Raw genomic sequence first — 17,247 nt, forward strand, 5'->3', positions numbered from 1 at the left:
CCACATCATCATTCTATTCTCTTACCCTTCCACCTACAATGGGACGTCCTTCCGCACTATAATTTTAACTCCTATTTATGTATTTATTTTTTATGTTTGCAAACATATCAATTGGCAAGAATAAATATAAAAACACCATAAATTAAAGGCAAATTCTATTGCCAATATTTATTTTTTATGCTTGCAAAAGTGGAAAATCGTCAGAATTCATTATTGAATTTAGAGAGAAATTGAGATGGGGAAGAGAGTGAAGTGAAATGTGTGAAATGAAGTAAAAAAAAAATGGTGATATATATAGAAGAAAATACAAAAAAAAAATTAAAAAAAATGAAAATGTGTGCATCATCCGGACTATCCTCCTTACCCCCCACAATAGGACGGAGGATAGACCGAAGGATGCAAAAAATGGTGCATCTTTTGCGGACGATGCATAAGGTGCGGAGGATGAGATGGTCATAGGGTGTGGTGCTGCAGTGGGCGCCCAAAGGCGCGCCCGATGCATTGGGCGGGCTTTAAGGCGCCCATTATGGATGCCCTTAGTAAAAATAAAAATAGATTAATTTTTACAAGATTATTGGATTCCTGGTTAAATATTTATTTTCTAATTTTCATTTTCCAATATTTATTATTTATAAATGGAAAGTAGAAAATCTAAAGCTTCAACCCCTCAATGAAAATATTTGCAAATGCATCCATCTTCTTCTTGGGCAATGAAACACCGATTTCCAAACCGCCCTCGAATTCTCTGGATTTGCAGAGCGACATCGATCCATCGCCGTCTATGGACACCGGTTCGAGCTTCTCCGGCTTCCCCCACCCGAAATCGGCGTCGTACAGATCGAATTTAGGCGATCCCGCGTTTTGCCATTATTCCGCCGAACACCTTCACCCAATCGCCGGCGTCGCGGAGAAATTCTTCCTTTTTGTTAATTTTGTTTGCGATCTCGTCTCCGATCAACTCGACGGCAGCCAGGAATCCGTCGCCTCCTCTCAGCTCCGCGTGCGTCGATTCCACCAAGCCCATGCCCACGCAGTTGCCGAAGTAGGCGGCGGGGACTGGCGGATCCGTCCGCGATCGCGCGTCCACCGCGAAGGCGAAGTACTCCGGCTCGTCGTCGGCGACTTCCTCGCCTGATTCCGCCGCGGATCTGGCTAAGCTGCTCCACACAAAGGCGGTCGTGATCGTGAACGACGATAGGTGCGTCACGTGCGGTTTCTTCGCCTGGACGAAATCCCTAAGTTTCTGGATGTCGCGTTTCTGCAGAATAAACGTCGATCGGACTTTGTTTAAGGGGAATTCCAGCGGCCGCGACTCAATTATTTTGAAACTCTTCAATTGATTCCAGATGTGATTCAGCAATCCGGATGGATCGCTCACCACGGATCGGTCGTAGAGCGGAAGCGAATCAGAAGAAGACAGTAATTCATCGTCGCTCCCGAATTTAGCAACGGAGCACCACGCTTTGATGAACCTCACGATCGAGCTAGCATCTCCGACGATGTGGTGGTTGTTGAATCCGACGCAGACGCCTGCATCTGGAAACAGCGTTATCTGCGCAGTGATGAGCGGAATCTTCTCGAATTCCGACTCTGACAAAGTTTCCGACGGCGGCAATTCCGAGAAAAAAGCGTAGAAGTCGTCGGCGACGCGCGGCTGGTCGGCTGTGAGAAAATTGAGATCGAGAGCCGCAGACGCCTCGGCGACGGTGACAGGAACGGAATCGCCGGGAACGTACCGGATTTCAGGAAATTCATCCGAATTCAACGGATAAAATAAGCTACCTGCAACTGGATAAAAGTGCTTCAGTGTTTGGGAGAGAGATTTTTTGAAATTCGGCAGAATTGAATCGATGAAATGAGGTTTGGAGCAGGGGAATTTGTAGAAGAGAAGGCGCTGGGTTGGATGGAAGTGCAGCCATGGCATATCAAAAAAGGTGACAGGAAGTGTTTGCTCCGCCGCGGCGGCGCCTTCGAGTGGCGGCGCGACGCGGCAGCGCTCGAGGATGGTGGTGGTGGATGCCATGGATTCCAATGCCTATCTATTATGATTGAACACGTAGCCGAAAGGTTTGAATTTTAGATCATGGAGTGCGCATGGTACTGGTATTATATAGACATAGTAGTTTCGAATTTACTACTGCATGGTTTAATCATCGTGTCATATATAGAAAGAGCTTTCTGCAAAATGTCAACGGAATCATCATGTGGGGTTTGCTAGTTGTCTAGATTGGAAACCCCATCTCTAGACCACGGGAAAAAGCCAATATAAATGATTACAAATCACCACTCAGTTAAGTAAATTAATTGCAAATTTCCGAAAGTATCATTACATAAATTACTACATTTATTTGTAGTTATCTTATAGTAATAATTAAATATAGGTGTTATGTCATATAGTCTCTGTCCCATTTTAAATAATTAACCTTTTATTTTAGAATGTCCAATTTAAATAATTAATTTTCGTCCTTAGCAAAATTGATAAAATAAGAGAGAGATAGAGATAAAAGGTAATTAAAGTATTGTTAGTAGAGAATGATTCTCACTTTAGTGAATTCTTTTTTTAAAATTAGTAAAAGCATAGTTTTATGGGACAGACTAAAAATAAAATAGTGCATATTCTTGTGGAAAAGAGGGAGTGATATTTGTTTTTATTTTATTATCTATTCTACTTTATTATCTCAAATACTTTATTTTTATGTATCTCTCCTACTTTATTATCTCTTCATCTAACTCAAACTTTATTTTTATCTATCTCTTCTACTCTATTTTATTATCTCTTCATCTTACTCAAGTACCATTTTTTAATATTTCGTGTAAAAAAAGTTGATTACTTACAACGGGAATACAATTTTACTCAAAATAATTAACATAAAATAATTATGAACAAATCCCTAAACTTTATAGTATTTCAAGTATTGTGCGACAAACAAAAATATTAAAAATTTTCCAACAGTTCTAGACTAACTTAGTTCACCATGTCCACTATTTCCTTTTAAATTCTCTCGAGCAAAATATCTATTTTTTTAATATTTGAACAAAAAATTTCTCCTTTTTTTTTCTTCCCCTTGTTAAAATTCCCTATAAATATCAAACTTGATTTATTACAAAATTAAAAAAAATTGAAGAAAGAGGCATAAAGCATGTGTTTTATGAATTTATGTATGATGTTTATTAATTCTTGTTAAACATATTTGTTAAAACATGCTCGATACTCCATCCGTCCCATAAAAATACACATTTTAGAATAATACGAGTTTTAGCACATAATTAATAAAGCATGAAAGATAGAAATAAAGAATATATTCTTAGTGCATAATGTGAGTAAGTGACCTATTTTATTAGGGAAAAATAACTTCCCATAAATGAATACGAATTATTTAAATGGGATCGGCGAAAATGGAAATAATGTCTATTTTTATGAGACATAGATGTTGTGAAATTAAAGTATTTATTTTATAGCTTAGTGGTGATTCTTATAAATCACCAAATTTTCGAGGAGTAAGTTAACGGTGATTTTTTGGTTGATGTGGTCATAGGAACTTCACGTTTATCAAGTTAGATGGCTAACACATGTTGACAATGTTACTCTTTTCATATTTTTGCATATAGATAAATGTATAACATGCAGAATGGTGAGAGTGTTCCGCAATAGTCTAGAATGATATTAATGCGTACATGATAAATGTTGGTTTTTGAAATTTATATGATATGAGTGGTTTAGTATACGCCATAGGGAATGATGTGACAAATATCAATCGGACGATAATATCATTGACATGTATTATCTTCTCTATGTCATCCATCGAATTTTAGATATAAATGAAGATAAATTATGAGTGTTGAGCGTCGGTGTTATGTGGTGTTGTATTTATAAATGAAAAATGGAATAAAAAAGTAGAGAAAATTGAATTTTTAAACTGTTTATAAAATAGTTTATGGCGTGATGTCATGATAAACAACCCAATCAAGTAGAATGATTTATAGGGTATCACACTGGGTACTGCCTTTGGCTCCTCATCAACAGCGCAAACCCATCGTGTTGCACCTCCAATTTATCTTGTGCAATGGCACGAGGGACTGCGATGACAATAAGTGGCGGACGCAGAAATGCACGGAAGTAGGAGCTAAATTCTCAAATTTTACATTAAAAATAAATTTGTAGGTAACTTAGATTATTAATAGGGATTATTATATAATAATGTGTATAGAATATGAATAACTTTTAGAACTTTATAGTATAAAATAATTAAAAAAATGAATTCATTAGGGACTAAAGCCCCTTCCCCGTTAAGTGTAGGTGCACCAATGATGGCAATACCATGGTAGAACACTTGAGTTTCAATTTTCGAACAAAATTATCCTTAAACATACTTGTTCTTATATCAAAACACATATGAAAGTGCATCATCTCTCCGCTCTCTATTTTTTAAATCTCAATATTATCTCTACTCCATATTCCCTTCAAATAATAGTCATCAACACCAAAAATAAAAACGAAAGGCTTGGTCAAAATAAACAATAACACACTAATATTGGGTTTAAGTGTGCATTGTCGAACCCTCTCACTAGTATATAAAAGTCGAGTCCAATCGAGTGCTTTGCATGTGAAGTTCCAAATGTGCTAGACTTTTGTGATCTGGATCAAGACCTTGGCCATCTGTGACATGTGTGGTCTTAGTTTATATCATTTATGTTATGTTGGTTTGAGAAAAAGGTACGTCGGCATACAAACTCATCCCACGTCACTAAATAAGAAAGTCGTAAGAAAGACTAGTATATAAATAGTTCTCTACTTTCATTGGCCTTTTGGAAAGTGATATAAAAATAAAATTATGAACATTTGAATCAAAGCCAATAATACTATGCTAAAATTGAGTTCCAGGTATACATAGTAAAATATTTATCCTGATATTTGTTCAAATTTTTATAAGGCTGAAAGTAGGGCTGACAATTTTTGGCACGACACGAACCCGCACGAAATGAATGGGTATGTGTCAAAGTTTATTGGGTTCGTGTTGTGTCGTGTCGTGTCGTGTCGTGTCGTGTTCGTGTTACACGTTAAAAAATAAGATTAATATATTATAATATTATTATTATTTTAATATTGAAATTTAAAATATAATATTAAAATATAAAAATTAATATTAGAAATAATATTTATATATTATAATATTATTATTATAGTGTCGTGTCATATATGTGTTGTTATCGTGTTGTGTTGACCCGAAGTGATTCGTGTCGTTAATGGGTTTGTACCGTGTTCGTGTCGTGTTCGTGTCTAAGGGTAGCGGGTCGTGTTCGTGTTCGTGTTTGGAGTTTTCTTAACGGGTCATGTTCGTGTTTGTTGTTATCGTGTCGTGTCGTTATCGTATCGACACGATAACGACACAACACGCACGATTTGCCACCCCTAGCTGAAAGTGTATAATATGACTTACTTACTATATATTTTAATATAGAGAGAACTACAAAAACAATCACTGGACTATTGGTTTATCTCGCCAATAGTCCATGGTCTTTAAAAATATACTCCTGTCTAGTAGTCATGGATTAAGGGTTTATTTCAAAATTGATTCTTTTACATTGTTTTCTCCGAAAATGCCCTTTTGGGCTGTTGGACAATTTCATCTTTCACATTTTAACTGTTTTAATATGATAGTATTATTTTAACGATGTACTACATCTAATATTTTTTCAAAATTATCTTCTTCCCTTTTCCATCTTTCACTTTGTTTATTTATTTCTTAAAATTAAATTTAAAATTAAAATTATTTTTAATTAATATTATTAATTTTGAACTATAAAAATTTAATATATAGTATTAATAAAGTAAAAAAGACATAAAAAGAAAAATAAATACTACTGGTAAATAATAAAATTAGATTATTTTTTTATATATGAAGATGGAATAAATTAGAAAAAATGCAGAGCCTAATAAATTAAAGATAGTAGTACTATATTTTTAGTTTCTTAAAGAGAAGGAAATATGAATATTTCCCTATCTTATTAATATAAATTTATTCGAAAAAGAAGCCAGAAAAAGGGTCTTCAGAATTCCTAGCATTCAACAGCGAACGATTATATAATCCAAAGAGTTACTTCAGTTTCATCTGTAATCGTTTTAGAGTTCCATTACCGATCTGTCAAAATGGTAATTTCCTTCAATATTGGTTTGTTTTCGTTTAGTACTTTTATCGAACAGTTTCAAGATGAGTGCCGGTGCTCATGAAGCTTGTGAATTGTATTCGTTTTACTTTCGTTTTACTTTATTTTGTTGTAAATTATTTATGTGTTTTGCAGTCAGTGACGCTTCACACGAATTTGGGCGACATCAAGTGCGAAATCTTCTGCGACGAGGTCCCAAGGACAGCTGAGGTGCGTGTATTAAATCAGTTTGCGTGGTTGCAATTGTATATATGCGTGTAATGCTAAGTAAAATTATGCTAGTGTTTGAGTGAGGGTGTGGGAATTTCTTTAACCGCTATCGGCCTGTAGTTGGTAATATCTCCGGGAATAACGCGATGTTTGATTCTTATGTGCACTTACATGAAAATTATGTAAGGCCAAAATCAAATTTTAGGTTTACAATTGTGGCTGTCTGATGAATTGTTTGTTGCCTTTTGTTCTATATGATTTTGTTTTCGGATGAACTGGGATTCGAGTGAACGTATGTGTGTATTGATGCTGACCTAGTGCATTTTGATATTTCTGCATAAGACATTAAGATGCCTATTGGTTTATTTCAGTAATTTGATCAGGTTAATTCAGTTGTTCTGTTGAATTGTCTCTGAATCATGTTATGGATTCATCCATATGCTTGAACTGCACAGCATTGTGTGGCTACAAGATCAAAGTTGAGGGAATTGCATTTCTACTTGTTATACTTTACTACTCATTTTTGAAAATGCTGGTTCTTATGTTTGATTTTGTTTGTTTTTGGAGACATTCGGGTGAAGACTTTTGGTAATCTAGGAGGTTTGTTGATATGCATTACGAGAATAATAGTTCTAATTGGTGCTCTAAATTATATTCTTCTGCAAGGTATTTTTAATATCTTGAAGTATGCGGAACTCCTACAAGATCAAAGTTGAGGGAATTGCATTTCTACTTGTTATACTTTACTACTCATTTTTGAAAATGCTGGTTCTTATGTTTGATTTTGTTTGTTTTTGGAGACATTCGGGTGAAGACTTTTGGTAATCTAGGAGGTTTGTTGATATGCATTACGAGAATAATAGTTCTAATTGGTGCTCTAAATTATATTCTTCTGCAAGGTATTTTTAATATCTTGAAGTATGCGGAACTCCTTATTCCATTGATAATCATGTCATATGATTCTTCAGTGACTAGATATGTGTTCTCATTTATTTTTACACTTATAATGACATAATGTTGACCCTGTCCATGTGCTACTTCATGGTGCCTTTTTAGTCAGGATAAGCGGTGTCTCGTATGATATATTTTTCTTACTTGAACTCATAAAATTGTGCTGCAGAATTTTCTGGCATTAGCTGCAAGTGGTTATTATGATGGAACCATATTTCATAGAAATATTAAGGGTTTCATGATACAAGGTGGTGATCCAACCAATACTGGCAAGGGTGGTACAAGTATATGGGGTAAAAAGTTCAATGATGAAATAAGAGAGTCTTTGAAGGTAACTCCTGCAAGATTTAGTTCGTTAAGTTCTTAGTTCATTTTCCACACGATACAAGCAAAAAGTAAATGCATCAGTGAGATGGGATCTTACATTCTTTTGACTCTTTTCTTAGTTGTTTGATTGGTTCAAGCTGAATAGCTCTAATTGGCTAAGCTCCAATGTGATGTATTCTGATTGTAACTATGTATGCACCTAATTTTCTGACACAAAAAAAGCAAGTACAAGTTCGTAGATGAGTTTGTTATCTAAAGTTGAGTGCCTTTTTTTATTAGTTCTATTCTTATTTTGAGCTTTTTTGGGGGAAGGAGGGGCTTTCAGGGTATAGAAGTGGTGGGAATTGAGCTGGACCTCTCACTTTTATATGGGAGACGTTTATTGTTTTGGGTGTCCTGAAAGGGAGATCTACCTACCAATATTATCTTGATATCATTTTCCAGGCTCGAAGTTAAATTATACAAACATATATGGTATGTTTGTGTTTGATTAGTGTTCCTCTTTCTGATTCAGCACAATGCTAGAGGTATCTTATCCATGGCAAACAGTGGGCCTAATACTAACGGAAGCCAGTTCTTCATAACCTATGGCAAGCAACCTCATCTGAATGGACTCTATACCATCTTTGGGAAAGTGATTCATGGTTTTGAAGTGCTTGATATAATGGAAAAGGTTAGCCCAAAAATCCATTCACTCGTACGTATAACACGCCTGTCTGAGCATTACCAGCAGTTCTTTCATAGTTTACACTGATCAAACATTTGTTTGCACTTCCAGGCTCCAACAGGTCCAGGGGATAAACCTCTCATGGAAATCAGGACCAACCGTGTAACAATTCACGCCAACCCACTTGCTGGTTGAACAATTTATTTTATAACACAATGCCGTGCCTAGTTTGAAGACTGTTGTGCTTTATCATCCGGCTCTGGCCTTGTGCAAATTGCTGAAGAACCTAATATTAAAAAAATTCAACACTTGGTAGAATATTGGAGAGTGAGAGACTTCTAACTTTTTGTCAGTTTAAACAAGTGCTGTTATAGTTGTACTACATAGTTTATACTGGTGACTGCTTCGATGGCTGCTGGCAGTTTTCTTTACTCCGATGTTTCCATTTCTGAACCCGATGAAGTCTAACTTAGTTGGTCCTTGCTGCATTTGTTGACTGGATGTTAGATTGTTTTGTTGATAGCTGTGTTGTTGAAATAGTTAGAGATGGGGGTACTTATGGTAGTACTGCTGCTGCATTTGTTGTGGCACTGCAGTCTGCATTTTGTTTTTACAAGTTTACGTCTGAATTTCTGAAGGCTAGGGAAAAATAACATGCAGAAGATAAGATCATCTGTAATCCTTGAGGACTAAAATCTTAAATATTAAATATTCCCATGTATTTTCTATTTCTCATTTTTTTAATTTTTTTAATTCTTTCTTATTCCTAATTTAGATTTAAATTGATAAGTGAATAATAAAAAATATCAAATTAAACCAACAAAATATAAATTCAAAATGAATAAAAACTGAAATATTACTATAGAAAAAATAAGGAAAGACGAAAGAGTGAAGAATGAAGTGAAAAATATAAGCATTTATGAATAAAATTTGAATTAAAAAATTAAATCAATGCCACACAATGGTGATTTGACCACGAATGACACGCTTAAGCACAATAGTGCATGGCTGCGCGTGCAAGGTCATATCAAGCATGATACTGTATGTTCACTATGGAGTATATAAAAATCATGATAAATTACTGGAAATTATAGCAAAATGAATATTTTATTAAATTGTCCGCACATGTATATATTTTTACTATTTGTATATTATTTTTCGTAAACGATTTAAAAGAAAATTGAACCGAAAGGACAACTTTTAAAAAAGAAAAAAAATTCAAAACAACTAAAAGTAAATATACTACTCTCCATCATGCACCCAAAGGTGTGGTAGAATTAGGGTTTTCAAAAACCGCGCCATAATCGAAGCATAGGCGTATGGCTGCTGACAAAGACGATAACTCGTCAGCTCCGCGGCCTGAGAAGCCGCTTTCTAGAAATCTGGTGACCGCTGAAGAGTTCATATCATCGGTGGCGGCCAAAATTGCTGCTCAGCCGCTTCAGTATTCTGATCCCGAAGTTTGGGGAGTGCTCACGGCTATATCTGAGAAGGCGCGCAAGCGCAATCAGGTCCCATTTTTTACTTGTTTGAGATACTGTGTCAGTGTAATGGGATAAAATTAGTAGGCAATGTATTGCATCCAAGGACCTCTTCCTGTTTTATATCCCAGGACTAATTTCATTACCAATGTACTACTCTACATGCTTATTGCTATGTTTTCAGTTCCATTTTATTATGCTGCCTTCTAATTGAGGACTTAAGATTTGTGAATCCAAATTGTGGATTGGATAAGTACGATAGACCAAGCTGAATGGAAAGCATGGTATTTATAATCTGTGGTGCCTCTGCACAGGCAAGCGATCACACTTTCTCTTTTGAGCTTGCTCTTGAACATAAATTAATTTTGTAAACCAACACAGAGGTACCAGATTTTCTGAAGGTGTTTGTGGATGATCTCTATATTTACCTACAATTTGTTTGAATGGTTTATGCATTAGCTCTTTACTAATTTGGACAAGTTTGTGGTCAGTTCGATCTTCAATTCTAGTATACACTTTGGTGAAGTTTTGCTATTTTCGTATATGTTCGTATCTAATATGCTCCTAGTGAGAACATTGACATTATTTTTTGTCTGCTCTCACTGTTCAATAAAAACAGATTATTGTAGCATTTGATTTCAGTAGCTTTGGAGCATCCTATGTGGATGTTTCCCTATGCCTCCGTGTTCATATTCCTAATTTCACTTCTTACGAATTTGTTCTAATTCAAGTTTTGGTAAATCAGTGCATGCATATGCTTCTGACTTCAAACGAGCATTGCATTGGCCGGCTAGTAGATGATGCTCATTTTCAGATCATTTCACCAGCAGTTAGTGCAAGCCATTGCAAGATATACCAGAAGAAGATTGCTACTGGAGTTACTGAACAACAGTTGGCAAACTGTTCTGCATTCGTGAAAGATTCTAGGTGAATTATTTTATCGGGGATCCATTCATAAGTTTGAGAAATATTCTGATGTTTCTTAGTTTTTTTGTAGCACAAATGGGACATATTTAAACTGGGAGAGACTGAGCAAAAATAGCTTTGAAGCAAAGCTACGCCATGGGGACATTGTCTCAACAGCATTTGCTCCACACCGTGGTAGAGTTGATGGCGATATTGTCTGAGTTATTTCTTTCTACCTTTATTCCAGAGTGTGATTGCGAACCATTGTATATCTTTAGCTGTTAATTGGATTTTTCCCATTCCTATATCCTCTACCAATGCAATTATTTATGCTGACTTGACATTGTTTCAAGATTATGGCCTCCAAGTCTGTATTTTGTTGCTGCATACATGGTTTACTTTTGATTAAAAAGTATCATGCACAAAGTACTGTTTGCCTCATTCAACATTTGATCTTTCTACTGCATTAGTGTTTTAATAGAATATTTTGAGTGCATATATCATTCCATATTTATAATATTCTCAAACTTTTTGTTGAGTTTCTTTTTGCATGTATGCAGAGCTTGCTTTTTCATTTGTATATCGTGAAGTCCAGAAATCCTCTCGTGTGACTGATGGGGGATCTCTACAGAGAAAATCAGGTATTTCTTTTCAAATTATAGAGTCATATTTTCTGTAATCATTAGTTCATCACTGTAGATTGCATTGAACCATCAAGTTTATGGTAATGCATTACTTATTGCTTACTTATTTCTGAAGAGGAATATTGTGCTGAGAACAAGAGACTGGAAGGAATTGGCATAGGAGCTTCTGATGGTCCGCTCTCCCTTGACGATTTTCGCAGCCTTCAAAGATCAAATATGGTAAGTTGTCTGCTAGTTTGCCAAATTCTGTTTCATGAACTTCTACACTTATTGAAGACTGTAATCTAATAAACTTTTAGTGCTTTACTTTTTACATGTTATGCAGCTTTATGGATGTTTTGGATGTTGAATGTGTGTAGGAACTCAGGAAGCAACTGGAAGATCAAGTTGCAACAATTGAATCCTTGCACAGTGAAAGTCGTGCAGCTACTGAGAAGCATGAAACTGTATGTCATTGTTTTCTTGTCAATGAGTTCTTTCATGGTTGTGTTGGCCTTGTCACATCACTAATAATGGTTATGTGGATGTGTAATCAGCGACTCTGTTTTTTTCATCAAGAAACTTAATAAACCATCCCCGCCTCATTAGTATTAGAAGGAATCCAGTTCATTTCCTTATTCCTGTTATGTTTTTGTCATTTATAATCGTCTGGTTTGGTGTGTTGATGTTGTGTTTAACATATTGCACTATTAGCTGAAGCCATGACATACCTTTGTTTGTTAGCTCTATTGTTTCTTGATCACAATGAGCAACATTTTTTACTCACCTTTTTTTCTGAACTTCATCTTCTTGTTAATTTATGTGTATTGTTCATCTGTCTCAAGTATTTGATTGATGGGTATACACCAGTACCCCTAAGCCCAGCAATATTATTTTCTTTTGCAGGAAATGAAGGAGTTGAATGAATCTGTATCAAAATCTTTTCAAGATAAACTCAGTCAGTTGAACCAATTTTTGGAGTCTAAAGACAAAGAATTAGCTGAGCTAAGTCGAATATCTGCTGAGCAAAAACATGGAATTGAGGACCTTAACGAAAGACTTAGTGCATCTATGCAGTCATGCACCGAGGCCAATGAAATAATTGCAAGGTGAGAAGTGTATCTTGGTAACTTTATGCTTATAGGGAGTATTAAATAGAAAATTAAAGCCATTCAGATAGCCCTTTTTACTTCTCGCAGTCATTGCTTAAAATAATTACTGGGTCCATCGAACTGTTCTATAATGCAACTCAGAGCTCCATAAAGAAGCATTCTTGATCGTTGAATGTGGAAGTCCATCTACTTATTATTTTTTCTTTTCTTTGGGGAGTTCAGCCTGAAGTCTTGGCCATTTCTTGACTAAGCATATAAAAGTGCATTTATAAAAAACTTTGTGAAACTTTGAATGTATGTCTTGTTATATATTACTCCATATATGCATTCCATCCTACATCCATACATAACCCATGTGACATAGTCTAGCTTAGTCTCTTGTACTATATATATGTGGGCTATGTTGAGTAATGAGATACATCCACTAATTTCTCTACTTGTAATCATTTGCTTGGTTCAGCCAGAAGGCTTCTATATCAGAACTCAAAGTACTACTAGATGAAGAGCGTGACCAGAGAAGAGAAGAGCGAGAGAAGGCTCGGGCAGATATGAAAAGGGCAATACAAAGAATGCTGGTTGAACTGAAACGAGTATTAGAAACTTCTATGAGACGAGAGAAGGAGCAGGAAGAAATTATTAATAAGCTTCAGGTATAGATAAGAACTTGCTCCAGTCTGGCTTTTTTTCACGTATGAAGAGGTGCATTTATATTTTATAAAAAACTTTGTGAAACTTTGAATATTTTCCAGGAGACAGAAGGAAAAATGTACAATGGTGGAAACCTTGAGGTTCAACTTGGTATATTTCATCACTCTCCCTTGTTTTTCTGCATCTTGCCTTGGTATATCGGTATTATGTATTTAATATTGCTTGTTTTAATGGCAGGAAGATGCACGGCAAATGCTGGTCAACTCTGATAACAAAGTGCGTCAATTGGAGGGTCAAATTCACCAGGAGCAGCAAGCATCTGCCAGCACTATTAAAGTAATTTTACTATTGCTTGCCTCCCTAGATATTGTCTGTTATATAGCAGAACTTGCTACATGTTCTATATATTTCTTAATATTTTACTCATGTTTAGGGGGTTGAAGAATTGGGTATGAAAGAAAAAGAATGAGCAAAGAACTTGAACGTGAAAAGGTAGGGAATTTTCTGTATGAGACCATTCTTTTTAGCAGATGTGACAAATGAGTTGTATGCTTCTCAAACTGAGTTTCTCTTGCTGTTATAGCAGGCAGTTCGTGAGGAAGCATGGTCAAAGGTGTCTGCTCTTGAACTTGAGATCAGTGCGGCAATGCGGTATCTTGATTTTGAAAGGCGTAGGCTAAAAGGGGCTAGGGAAAGATTATGCTCCGGTGATAATAGAAGCATCGAAAATGGATTTCATTTCTGATCAACTGAGCATTTTTTACTGGAGACCTGAAAGTTTGAATTACAACATAGATTCAACAGATGTTCTTTTTATGTGATCTTTATGCTATGTTATATCTATCATATTTCAGAGTTTGTTTATCATACCGGTATGTTTAATTAAAATTCACTGCTGATTATTAATGCCAGGATAATTTTTATGCAGTGAAACACAGCTACGTGCCTTCTATTCTACAACTGAGGAGATATCAGTGCTGCTTGTGAAGCAGCAAGAACAGCTTAAAGCAATGCAAAGAACCCTAGAAGATGAAGAGAACAATTAGAGGACATCAAATGATATTGATCTCAATCGAGTCGATGGCAATGAAACTCGATCAATAGTGAGAGACAAGGAAGAGGTCCATCAAAGCAACAAAGAAGCTAAAACAGGATCTGGTGCTTCTCCTCATGTCCTTGGCATGGCTCAAACCGTGTCTTCAAGTGATGAAGCAAGTGTAACAGAGAAGCATGACTGCAATTCCAAAAGCCAAGAACAGGGTGAAGAAACACAGGAGGTAGAATTCACTGGTGCTGAATGTGATGATGCTAATGGTGGGTTTGGCTCTGACTCTGACATCAATGCCATTGGCACAGCACCCCTTTCTTGTGGTGATGCCATTGGAACTGAGCAAATTCCCGACACTGAAGGTGTCGGCACACCCCAACTCTTCGAAGGTGGCACTATTGAAACTGAGCAAGTTCTGGAGACGGAAAGCCTGGAGCTTCAGAGCGGGAAGAACATCGATCTGAATAGATGCAGCACACCAGATTGGGATACGATGCAGCTTGACAATAGCACCAATGAACAAGAAACACCAGAACACGCCACAAGTGAAATGTCAACATACTATATAAAATATGTCAATATAATACATGTAGAATGTCAATATAAGCAATGGGTTAACATTCTTAAAACATTGTGTTGGTATTTTCGGAACACTATATTGACATTTTCATCAAAAATCCTAATTTGGAGTTTTTTTTAATATCTTTTTCGATTTAATTAATAAAAACAAAAATTACACGTGGTAAATTGTAGACCACACGTTTTCTAAAATCCTAGTTAGCAATAAAATGATGAATTAGCAATTGATCACTCCCCCATCCGGTATAATACTATCTCTGTTCTAAGATAAGCGAAACACTTCTTTTAGACACGTGATTTAAGGAATTGATATTTAAATAGTTAAAGTGGAGAGAGTAAAGTATGGGAAAGGGAAAAATAGAGGAGTGAAGAGAGAATAAAGTTAAGAGAGATGATTTTTTTTTTCTAAAAAGGAAAATTGATCACTTATAGTGGGACATTTTAAATAGAAATCCACTTATCTTGGAAGAGAAGGAGTAAGTAGTACATAATGTTGATTATAGTATTGAATACTCCCTCCATCTCAGATAATTTGTCCCTTTTTTGCAGTTCGGTCCGTCCCACATAATTTGTCTCATTTTACTTGTTACTATTTTTGGTAGTGGACCTCATATTCCATTAACTCAATCGTAATTATATTACTCATCATTTAATCCACATATATCAAAATATGATCCACGTTTCACTAAGCATTTTCAATGCAAAAATTATTATACGTCACAAAAATCCGTATCCAGTTCGAGACGAATTAGCTAGGACGGCGTTACAAATTTATACCCAAAATTTACCACAAGCGGAAACTTCCAAATTACCGGCTTTGTCTGGAATCCATAGCTCCGACCACCACCCCTTTAAAGCCGGTCAGGACCGATTGATTCGGACCGGTTCGGCCAGTCAATGGTGACCTCTAGAACGACGATGCACCATAGTAAAACCGCAGAAGCATTGAACAGTTTTGCACCAGAAGAACGGGCCAAGTGGCAGTAGAGCCATGACTATAACCGGTCGAAGACGAATACCAAATTGCATTAGATGCATAAATAATGAATTAAAAATCAAATTTCAGAAACTATATACACTAAACTTTCAATTCATATTAACCAATACTTGTATTGGGCATACTGAATTTATAAAAACTAACCCAAAAAATCATTTGTGTCTTTTCTTTTTATAGAAGTATTTTCTACAACAAGATTGTTCTTTCATTTTTCAATATGGGATGAAAAGTTTATTTTATAGTCATCTTTTACAATCTTTTGCCTTTTCTTTTTCAATGTGGGATGTAGTTTGTTTTGTTAATATGTACTACTTCACGTTATATCAACTATCAACTATATACTAATTGTATATTTATAATTAAAAGCTATATACATATTTTATATCATAACTAAAATTAATAAATCTTAATTAACTTTCAAATAAAGTTTTAATTACTAATGCTTAGATTGAAAATAAAATAACAAGAATATATAATGGGAGAAGTGTTCATAACATGAAAATTAATACATAGTATAATAAACATATGAATATGTATTTTTACATTACTAGTATTACTCGTTAAGAATTGATATATATATGTTTTATATAATACTTATATATCTCTATATTATTTAAAATTAAATTATATATTGCATTAATGCTTGTTTATTTACATGTTTTGAAACCAAGTGTTTTATAATAAATATGTATTTAATTATATACTCATATATATATATAAATGCTACAGTAAAATGGTTCGACCGATGGTTCAACCGGTTGAACGGTGAACCAGTAGCCTCGCCGGTTCGCTCGCCGGTCCGGTTTTTAAAACATTGCCCCCCCACTTTAGCGTATTCAACTAATCAACTTAAAGCGCGCACTCATCAAATGACCGAAAAGTCCCTGCTCCTCTAGGCCATAACTTTGCTAACTTTTTGTGCTGCTTCTGTGTCGTTTAAATTATTTCCCTCAAAGGAAAATTTAGAGACAGAAATGGCTGCAGCTAGAGCTAACAGAAACGGCGCAAATCTTCGCACATCCGCTTCATTCAAATCAAAGCTCCCGCCGTCAAATGTCCGCCGCAGTGGCGTCGCCGTTGATTCCGGTGACTTGTGTTTGCTTGTTCTTGCTCACCATTTTATTTTCTATTGCGATCTGATTAGTTGTGGAAGTTGCTAGCTCGACCTCATCATTTCGAGCTCGTTTTGAATTTCAATCTGCTGACTTAATTTATTTCAATTATAATGAATTAATTGTTTGGAGCTCTTTTGTTTGTGCGCCTATCTGTGATATATGCATTTTCTCTTTTACTGCTTGTGCATATGTATAGTTCTAGCAATTATAGTTTGAATTCGGCGAGGATCCAGCTGAAGAACGTCAGTGAAAATGTAAGACGGCTAGATGATATTTTATGAAAATGTGATGTGATTTTCTGGCAAAGTGAAAACTAAGATTGGTGATGACTTTAGCTTCTTCTACAATTATGTGGTCTGGGATGCCGCGTGGAAGATAACGAGGCAATAGCATTTACATTACACAAACCTACATTTAC

General features: G+C 35.6%; 3 protein-coding genes across 11 annotated transcripts; 2 read left to right on the plus strand and 1 right to left on the minus strand.

Moving 5' to 3' along the window:
* Nucleotides 1-525: 525 nt before the first annotated feature.
* LOC125220114 (malonyl-coenzyme:anthocyanin 5-O-glucoside-6'''-O-malonyltransferase-like) lies at nucleotides 526-2,129 on the minus strand. The gene is given in 2 exon segments (XM_048122250.1): nucleotides 526-856; nucleotides 858-2,129. Coding segments are annotated over 2 exon segments (1,371 nt in total). The 5' UTR covers nucleotides 2,024-2,129; the 3' UTR covers nucleotides 526-651.
* A 3,867-nt stretch (nucleotides 2,130-5,996) lies between these two features.
* On the plus strand, nucleotides 5,997-8,840 carry LOC125219147 (peptidyl-prolyl cis-trans isomerase CYP18-1). Its single transcript, XM_048121034.1, has 5 exons — nucleotides 5,997-6,151; nucleotides 6,301-6,375; nucleotides 7,496-7,657; nucleotides 8,168-8,326; nucleotides 8,432-8,840. Exons 1-5 carry the CDS (start codon nucleotides 6,149-6,151, stop codon nucleotides 8,513-8,515), a joined length of 483 nt encoding a protein of 160 aa, XP_047976991.1. The 5' UTR covers nucleotides 5,997-6,148; the 3' UTR covers nucleotides 8,516-8,840.
* Nucleotides 8,841-9,537: 697 nt separating this feature from the next.
* Nucleotides 9,538-14,684, plus strand: LOC125218613 (synaptonemal complex protein 1-like). Of its 9 annotated transcripts, none has more exons than XM_048120322.1 (13): nucleotides 9,538-9,831; nucleotides 10,547-10,728; nucleotides 10,799-10,902; nucleotides 11,268-11,348; nucleotides 11,467-11,570; nucleotides 11,711-11,797; nucleotides 12,237-12,439; nucleotides 12,903-13,092; nucleotides 13,192-13,240; nucleotides 13,328-13,426; nucleotides 13,524-13,582; nucleotides 13,674-13,741; nucleotides 14,019-14,684. In XM_048120322.1, exons 1-10 carry the CDS (start codon nucleotides 9,640-9,642, stop codon nucleotides 13,357-13,359), a joined length of 1,224 nt encoding a protein of 407 aa, XP_047976279.1. In that variant the 5' UTR covers nucleotides 9,538-9,639; the 3' UTR covers nucleotides 13,360-13,426; nucleotides 13,524-13,582; nucleotides 13,674-13,741; nucleotides 14,019-14,684. The 9 variants fall into 9 exon arrangements, with proteins under 9 accessions (XP_047976279.1, XP_047976281.1, XP_047976282.1 ...); XM_048120324.1 differs by having other exon boundaries at nucleotides 13,674-13,703; XM_048120325.1 differs by having other exon boundaries at nucleotides 13,677-14,367; nucleotides 14,447-14,684.
* Nucleotides 14,685-17,247: the final 2,563 nt, after the last annotated feature.

This window comes from Salvia hispanica, chromosome 4, assembly GCF_023119035.1.
Source record: "Salvia hispanica cultivar TCC Black 2014 chromosome 4, UniMelb_Shisp_WGS_1.0, whole genome shotgun sequence".
NCBI classification, from domain to species: domain Eukaryota; kingdom Viridiplantae; phylum Streptophyta; class Magnoliopsida; order Lamiales; family Lamiaceae; genus Salvia; species Salvia hispanica.

What these genes read in the sequence shown, in the direction of transcription:
- LOC125218613 (XM_048120319.1), top strand. Translation starts at nt 9,640, where the DNA reads ATGGCTGCTGACAAAGACGATAACTCGTCAGCTCCGCGGCCTGAGAAG. An exon ending in GCCTTCAAAGATCAAATATG is followed by an intron (nt 11,571 to 11,710) that starts GTAAGTTGTCTG and finishes GAATGTGTGTAG; the next exon opens with GAACTCAGGAAGCAACTGGA. An exon ending in CTACTGAGAAGCATGAAACT is followed by an intron (nt 11,798 to 12,236) that starts GTATGTCATTGT and finishes TTTCTTTTGCAG; the next exon opens with GAAATGAAGGAGTTGAATGA.
- LOC125219147 (XM_048121034.1), top strand. An exon ending in AGGTCCCAAGGACAGCTGAG is followed by an intron (nt 6,376 to 7,495) that starts GTGCGTGTATTA and finishes ATTGTGCTGCAG; the next exon opens with AATTTTCTGGCATTAGCTGC. An exon ending in AAATAAGAGAGTCTTTGAAG is followed by an intron (nt 7,658 to 8,167) that starts GTAACTCCTGCA and finishes TTTCTGATTCAG; the next exon opens with CACAATGCTAGAGGTATCTT.